Source organism: Triticum urartu, chromosome 3 (assembly GCF_003073215.2).
Source record: "Triticum urartu cultivar G1812 chromosome 3, Tu2.1, whole genome shotgun sequence".
Lineage (NCBI taxonomy): Eukaryota > Viridiplantae > Streptophyta > Magnoliopsida > Poales > Poaceae > Triticum > Triticum urartu.
The window spans coordinates 631,753,803-631,762,984 of record NC_053024.1 but is presented as its reverse complement, the minus strand read 5'-3'; the positions used below and the strand labels follow the sequence as shown (position 1 = coordinate 631,762,984).

The 9,182-nt window shown below is 46.3% G+C and overlaps 1 protein-coding gene across 1 annotated transcript in view; it reads left to right on the top strand.

The window, feature by feature from the left end:
- The window catches only part of LOC125547057 (tyrosine/DOPA decarboxylase 2-like), a 4,193-nt gene extending 2,026 nt beyond the window's left edge, over positions 1-2,167 (top strand). The window contains exon 2 of the mRNA XM_048711090.1: positions 2,138-2,167. Coding sequence (XP_048567047.1) covers positions 2,138-2,167 — 30 coding nt within the window. The remainder of the gene's footprint in view (positions 1-2,137) is intronic.
- The last annotated feature ends 7,015 nt before the right edge of the window (positions 2,168-9,182 follow it).

Below are 9,182 nucleotides of genomic sequence, written 5' to 3'. Positions count from 1 at the left end.
CCCAGCTCGGAGGTCCTTTGGAAGATCCAACCGTTCATCTACAGAGGAATTCCCATATCTACCATCCCTCCAAATTTCAGCTCGATCCGACGGTTCAAACTTCGGGAACCTTCTGATGAGTGGACCAATTTTCGGATTTGTTTTCTGCGCGAATACGAATCCGACCCGAATTCATGTTTCTTTATGAACGTGATATTGGACAACCTTTTTAGAGGAATTCTCTTCTAGGGTATTGTGCGTCGTTTTTAAACACGTGCCTGTAAAATTATAAGACTCCCCTGAGGTCATCTTCATCATCATGCTGGTGTCAAACCAGTCCGGCAATATTGCTCCAAGGCTGCCGACCTGCCCTAGACACGTCGTCACTTTGTTGAACCGAGCTCAACTTCTTCGGATCATCATCTCGGCAAGCCGAACAAGAGTTCGGCATCGCGAATGATAAATCATCACCAACATCGCTGCCCCACGGATTACACGGAGTGGGCACACCGGCATCGCCGCACGGTCACTTCATCAAGCCGACATTGACCACGTCACGACCTGCATCGGCAGGACCGCACTATTGCTTCTTCAAGCCGGTGTCCATCACGCCGACCTACTTTGACTCATCGGCTGACATTGAGGCTTCGACATCTCGGCTGGACCGGGGGCTTCGCCATCTCTTCATCAACCTACTCCAGAGACTTCGGCGTCACTAGCCGACCAGCTCCGTCACGTTAGCTGGACCGAGGACTTTGCCTCGGCGAGCCAACCTTTGCCAACATCGCCATGCCGTCGCTTTATCGCCCATCAGGTAATGGGTGTGCGGATCGAGTCCCAATTTTGGGAATCACCTTTCTTCGGATTGCTACAACAAACAAACCAGGTGCTATTAATCCTAGTATTTTTTGCTTGTTTGGGTTCATTTTTTCCAAGGAATTATTACTCTGGTTTGTCCATCATATGTACACAGGTCTATCAAATGATGGCTGCATTAACGACGGTCGCATGGTGGTTCGGTCAGTTTCCGTACATGGTCCGGCGAACGCCGCATCTGGAACTCGGACCGACCTGTGAATTCAGGCTTTACCACGCCTTTACCGCATCACGCCGACACCTTGCATTGACATTGACTTCGGCGCCAGGCCATATTTCTTTTATTACTCACTTTGCATAAATTATTTATTATGCAATGATTTTTTTTAAAATTATTATTACTACTATCTCCGGTTTGCACTATTTTTGTGCACAGGAAAATGATCCGGGTTGGGCAGTATCGTCAACTCGGCGTATTGACATACCACGTCACCTCGGCTGGATGGGGGGCTTCGTCAACACTTCATTACCCCATGCCGGGGACTTCGGCATCACTCTGCCGGCCTACATTGACCGTGCTATGTCACCACTTCGGAGTGCCGAGCTCTTTGCTCCGCCATCACGGGACCGGCTTGCGGGATGGAACCTTGTCTCGCATCAAGCTCGGACCGCGTTATCAATACCAAAAACATTAACCAGCTAAGTTGCCTTCATGCTCAAAGTTTTAAATTTTTAACTTGTGTTCGGTTTGACCAAGCATTATACTTTTTTGGAAAAAAGTTGCTTGTAAAAAATTTCCTTGTTAAAACTTTGTTTGTGACACACAAATTCAAATACCCCGTTTACTTGGGGGCTTCCTTTATGAAGCCTTTCCTCTTGCAAATGATTACACTTGTACGGCTTCATTCCTTGTTCGTGTATTACGCCACAATATGCACCATGTTGACTTAAGCGTTTCGCAAGCTGGGTTGCCTGGCTCCTGTGCTTACCCCTACGTTCCCGATTGTTCGTCTAGGGAGTAAAGGGAGCACCTCTGCGATTGTTACTACCGGGTCATCCGAGTTAGTACCTCATACTGGGTGAAGCCGAAAGCTAGCGCTCTTATTGTTTTCAATCATGGTCGGCACACAACGGAACTCATGAGTACAAAAAATCTATTGCACAAGTCTCATAGTAGCAATGAGCAACCGAAGAAAGGTATCGGTGGGGGTACTATTTTCTTCGAAGATGCTTCTTACACTTCGTCAATAATATAACATAAGTTCCCTGAGCGCGCTTTGTCTGTTACAGCCTTATGGCATGATTGCCTGGTTATCGGAAACACCATCGATATTCTCGACAGGTGGAGTACATAACACTCTTCGACCCTTGACCAAAGAGGGAGAAGCCGACGGTCGGTTAAGACGCGTTTAAAGTTCGGGTGAACACAAATATGATACAAGTACTTCAGTACATAGGATCATTATACATAAAATTCTTTTACCCAAGTCATTTGGGGGCTCTTAAATTTATATGAGCCGTTTTATAATAAGTGTTCTTCTTCTTAGTCGTTGCAAAGTTTTATTATTATTATTATTTACCACTCCCTTTTTCGACACGAGTGTGTGGTCACTGGCCGGGGAGCCTAATTTCTCTCTCAAAGCTGCTAGAGTTTAGTTTGCTAAACTGGCCTAATGAGAAGTACTCTGCCTTCGGGATAGGAGGTTGAAGCCGTAGGCTAGCCCGCTTGAAGTCTTGAGATAGGATGTGTCATGTTAAAGCACGACAGAAGCACTTTTTTTTTCTAAAGTCCAATTTTCAGATTGGCACCGAACACTTGATCTTATTCGGACGTCAGGTTTTCACTGACATTTTTTGGTTTTCCAAGCCTATGGCACTTTAAAACTATTTGTGTGTTTCCAGCATTAGTCTCGTAGTGCAACGCTGGACACCTTTAGAGATTCGGCAAAAACACTCTCGGATATTGCCATATATGCATCGGTTTCGAATTGTGTCTTCGGTCAATAGTTGGGTTGCCCGGCTCCTGTGATTGCCTCCTACATTCCGCTTTGTTCGGCTAGGTGTGCAAAGGGAGAACCACTGCGATTGTGCTTCCAGCTCGCATGGTTAAGCACCTCAGTGGAGAAAGCCGAAAACTGACTGTCACAATAGGCGTAAACTGGTCAGCGATCCGATGACTATGTTAAATGACGGGCCGTTCATAACATTGGTCGAAGTGTTTACGGCTTGACCTCGGATGTCGCCGAACACTAACCGAGGGCTCATAGCTAGCTTCCCTAGTTTAAAGCTCCTATGACTAAGCGAAAGTTATAAACCCCGCATATCTGATTGCCTCGTTTCCGCTAACACAACCGCCTTCGGGCATCGAGACGTCAGCTAAGGGTTGTTTTGTTATTGCGGAAACACCCTGCGTAGTATCTAAGGGGTAGAGTCCGACGATGGGCCACTTTCAACTGATAACGGTTGCAATGGAGTCAAAATAATGATGTAAAGTACTTGGATACATAGAATCATTACACATAAACTGTGATTTTACTCTGGATATCGATCCTTAATCCAGCCACCCGTGCCCACATTAAGGCTCGGGGGCTACTGGGCTTTGCGCTCATTATTTACAAATATTAAAGGGGCACATCGATCCCCTGATCTGGTGTTGCCACCCGACCAGTGTCTCGGGGGCTACTACATTGCCTATTCAATGCAGAAAATTCAAAGGGCTCAGTGTTCGGCTTGATCAAACTATGGGAAAGCGCGTCTTTGGACAACAATAAGTACCATCTGGACCTATCTGGCATCAAGCTAATATATCACAGCGACTTCTCACGACCCTCTTGATACGTCTCCAACATATCTACTTTTCCAAACACTTTTGCCCTTGTTTTGGACTCTAACTTGCATGATTTGAATGGAACTAACCCGGACTGATGTTGTTTTCAGCAGAATTACCATGGTGTTATTTATGTGCAGAAACAAACGTTCTCGGAATGACCTAAAACTTCACGGAGCAACTTTTTGAAAAATATAAAAAATACCTGCAAAAGATGAAGGCCAGGGGGCCCACCACCTCTCCACGAGGGTGGGGGCGCACCTGCCCCCATAGGGCGCGCCCCCTACCTCATGGGCCCCCTGGTGCCTCTCCGACTCCAACTCCAACTCTATATATTGTGTTTCGGGGAGAAAAAACCAGAGAGAAGAATTCATTGCGTTTTACGATACGGAGCCGCCGCCAAGCCCTAAAACCTCTCGGGAGGGATGATCTGGAGTTCGTTCGGGGCTCCGGAGAGGGGAATCCGTCGCCATCGTCATCATCAACCATCCTCCATCACCAATTTCATGATGATCACCGTCGTGCGTGAGTAATTCCATCGTAGTCTTGCTGGACGGTGATGGGTTGGATGGGATCTATCATGTAATCGAGTTAGTTTTGTTAGGGTTTGATCCCTAGTATCCACTATGTTCTGAGATTGATGTTGATATGACTTTGCTATGCTTAATGCTTGTCACTAGGGCCCGAGTGCCATGATTTCAGATCTGAACCTATTATGTTTTCATCAATATATGAGTGTTCTTGATCCTATCTTGCAAGTCTATAGTCACCTATTATGTTTTATGATCCGTTAACCCCGAAGTGACAATAATCGGGATACTTACCGGTGATGACCGTAGTTTGAGGAGTTGATGTATTCACTATGTGTTAATGCTTTGTTCCAGTACTCTATTAAAAGGAGGCCTTAATATCCCTTAGTTTCCGTAAGGACCCCGCTGCCACGGGAGGGTAGGACAAAAGATGTCATGCAAGTTCTTTTCCATAAGCACGTATGACTATATTCGGAATACATGCCTACATTATATCAATGAACTGGAGCTAGTTCTGTGTCACCCTAGGTTATGACTGTTACATGATGAACCGCATCCAACATAATTCTCCATCACTGATCCATTGCCTACGAGCTTTCCATATATTGTTCTTCGCTTATTTACTTTCCCGTTGCTATTGCTATCATCACTACAAAATACCAAAGACATTACTTTTATTTCTGTTACCTTTTGCTACCATTACCACTACTATCATATTACTTTGCTACTAAACACTTTGCTGCAGATATTAAGTTTCCAGGTGTGGTTGAATTGACAACTCGGCTGCTAATACTTGAGAGTATTCTTTGACTCCCCTTGTGTCGAATCAATAAATTTGGGTTGAATACTTTACCCTCGAAAACTGTTGTGATCCCCTATACTTGTGGGTTATCACCTCTCTCAGGGGCCCGTTTGCCGATCACTATTATCTCTAATATATTACACTGCATTTTTATTCCTATATATGTTGCCGAGCTAGGAGTTGATCCTCAGGCCGATTTCACACACCGACCTGAGTCTCACGGGCTACTTGTTGGGGAACGTAGCAGAATTTTAAAATTTTCTACGCATCACCAAGATCAATCTATGGAGTCATCTAGCAATGAGGGAGAGGGGAGTGCATCTACATACCCTTGTAGATCACGAGCGGAAGCGTTCAAGAGAACGGGGTTGATGGAGTCGTACTCGTCGTGATCCAAATCACCGATGACTGAGTGCCGAACGGACAGCACCTCCTCGTTCAACACACGTACGGTTGGGAGAGACGTCTCCTCCTTCTTGATCCAGCAAGGGAAGGAGAGGTTGATGGAGATCCAGCAGCACGACGGCGTGGTGGTGGAAGTAGCGGGATCCCGGCAGGGCTTCGCCAAGCGCAAGCGGGGAGGAGGAGGTGTCACGGGAGGGAGGGAGGTGCCAGGGAGTTGGGTGCGGATGCCCTCCCTCCCCTCCACTATATATAGGGGGGCCTGGGGGCGCCGGCCCCTACAGATCCCATCTAAGGGGAGGGGGCGGCGGCCTAGGGGTGGCTTGGCCCCCAAGGCAGGTGGAGGCGCCCCCACCCCCTTAGGGTTTCCATCCCTAGGCCCAAGGGAGGCCCAAGGGGGCGCACCAGCCCACCAGGGGCTGGATCCCTTCCCACTTCAGCCCATGAGGCCCTTCGGGGTAGGTGGCCCCACCCGGTGGACCCCCGGGACCCTTCCGGTGGTCCCGGCACAATACCGGTGACCCCCGAAACTTTCCCAGTGGCCAAAACTGGACTTCCTATATATAAATCTTTACCTCCGGACCATTCCGGAACTCATTGTGACGTCCAGGATCTCATCCGGGACTCTGAAAAACTTTCAGGTTACCGCATACTAATATCTCTACAACCCTAGCGTCATCGAACCTTAAGTGTGTAGACCCTACGGGTTCGGGAACCATGCAGACATGACCGAGACAACTCTCCGGCCAATAACCAACAGCGGGATCTGGATACCCATGTTGGCTCCCACATATTCCATGATGATCTCATCGGATGAACCATGATGTCGAGGATTCAATCAATCTTGTATTCAATTCCCTTTGTCAATCGGTACGTTACTCTCCCGAGATTCGATCGTCGGTATTCCAATACCTCGTTCAATCTCGTTACCGGCAAGTCACTTTACTCGTTCCGTAACACATCATCCCTTGACCAACCCTTAGTCACATTGAGCTCATTACGATGATGTCTTACCGAGTGGGCCCAGAGATACCTCTCCGTCATACGGAGTGACAAATCCCAGTCTCGATTCGTGCCAACCCAACAGACACTTTCGGAGATACCCGTAGTGCACCTTTATAGTCACCCAGTTACGTTGTGACGTTTGGCACACCCAAAGTATTCCTACAGTATCCGGGAGTTGCACAATCTCATGGTCTAAGGAAAAGATACTTGACATTAGAAAAGCTCTAGCAGACGAACTACACGATCTTGTGCTATGCTTAAGATTGGGTCTTGTCCATCACATCATTCTTCTAATGATGTGATCCCGTTATCAATGACATCTAATGTCCATAGTCAGGAAACCATGACTATCTGTTGATCAACGAGCTAGTCAACTAGAGGCTCACTAGGGACATGTTGTGGTCTATATATTCTTACGATTTCCGGATAACACAATTATAGCATGAACAATAGACAATTATCATGAACAAGGAAATATAATAATAACCATTTTATTATTGCCTCTAGGGCATATTTCCAACAGTCTCCCACTTGCACTAGAGTCAATAATCTAGTTACATTGTGATGAATCGAACACCCATAGAGTTCTGGTGTTGATCATGTTTTTGCTCTAGGAAGAGGTTTAGTCAACGGATCTGCGACATTCAGGTCCGTTGTACTTTACAAATATCTATGTCTCCATTTTGAACATTCACGAATGGAGTTGAAGCGACGCTTGATATGCCTGGTCTTCCTGTGAAACCTGGGCTCCTTGGCAAGGGCAATAGCTCCAGTGTTGTCACAGAAGAGAGTCATCTGGCCCGACGCATTGGGTATCCTAGGTCGGTAATGAACTCCTTCACCAGATTGCTTCTTGTGCTGCCTCCGAGGCTGCCATGTACTCCGCTTCACATGTAGATCCCGCCACGACGCTTTGCTTGCAACTGCACCAGCTGACTGCCCCACCATTCAAAATATACACGTATCCGGTTTGTGACTTAGAGTCATCTAGATCTGTGTCGAAGCTAGCATCGACGTAACCCTTTACGACGAGCTCTTCGTCACCTCCATAAACGAGAAACATATCCTTAGTCCTTTTCAGGTACTTCAGGATATTCTTGACCGCTGTCCAGTGTTCCATGCCGGGATTACTTTGGTACCTTCCTACCAAACTTACGGCAAGGTTTACATCAGGTCTGGTACACAGCATGGCATACATGATAGACCCTATGGCCGAGGCATAGGGGACGACACTCATCTTTTCTCTATCTTCTGCCGTGGTCGGGCATTGAGCCGTGCTCAATCTCATACCTTGCAATACAGGCAAGAACCCCTTCTTGGACTGATCCATATTGAACTTCTTCAATATCTTGTCAAGGTACGTACTTTGTGAAAGACCAATGAGGCGTCTCGATCTATCTCTATAGATCTTGATGCCTAATATATAAGCAGCTTCTCCAAGGTCCTTCATTGAAAAACACTTGTTCAAGTAGGCCTTTATGCTTTCCAAGAATTCTATATCATTTCCCATCAATAGTATGTCATCCACATATAATATGAGAAATGCTACAGAGCTCCCACTCACTTTCTTGTAAACACAGGCTTCTCCATAAGTCTGCGTAAACCCAAACGCTTTGATCATCTCATCAAATCGAATGTTCCAACTCCGAGAGGCTTGCACCAGCCCATAGATCGAGCGTTGGAGCTTGCACACCTTGTCAGCATTCTTAGGATCGACAAAACCTTCCGGCTGCATCATATACAATTCTTCCTTAAGGAAACCATTAAGGAATGCCGTTTTGACATCCATTTGCCATATCTCATAATCATAGAATGCGGCAATTGCTAACATGATTCGGACGGACTTCAGCTTCGCTACGGGTGAGAAAGTCTCATCGTAGTTCAACCCCTTGAACTTGTCGATAACCCTTAGCGACAAGCCCAGCTTTATAGATGGTCACATTACCATCCGCGTCTGTCTTCTTCTTAAAGATCCATTTATTTTCTATGGCTCGCCGATCATCAGGCAAGTCATTCAAAGTCCATACTTCGTTTTCATACATGGATCCTATCTCGGATTTCATGCTTCCAGCCATTTGTCAGAATCTGGGCCCGCCATCGCTTCTTCATAGTTTGAAGGTTCACCATTGTCTAACAACATGATTTCCAGGACGGGATTGCTGTACCACTCTGGCGCGGAACGTGTCCTTGTGGACCTTCGAAGTTCAGTAGCAACTTGATCTGAAGTTTCATGATCATCATCATTAACTTCCTCCCTAGTCGGTGCAGACACCTCAGGAACAATTTCTTGAGCTATGCCACTCTCCAGTTCAAGAGGCAATACTGCATCAAGTTCTACTTTTCTCCCACTTACTTCTTTTGAGAGAAACTCTTTCTCTAGAAAGGATCTATTCTTGGCAACAAAGGTCTTGCCTTCGGATCTAAGATAGAAGGTATACCCAATAGTTTCTTTAGGGTATCCTATGAAGACGCATTTTTCTAATTTGGGTTCGAGCTTTTCAGGTTGAAGTTTCTTTACATAAGCATCGCTTCCCCAAACTTTCAGAAACGACAACTTAGGTTTCTTGCCAAACCACAATTCATACGGTGTCGTCTCAACGGATTTCGACGGAGTCCTATTTAAAGTGAATGCGGCAGTCTCTATAGCATAACCCCAAAATGATAGCGGTAGATCGGTAAGAGACCTCATAGATTATACCATATCCAATAGGGTGCGATTACGACATTCGGACACACCATTACGTTGTGGTGTTCTAGGCGGCGTGAGTTGTGAAACTATTCCACATTTCCTTAAGTGCGTGCCAAATTCGTGACTCAAATA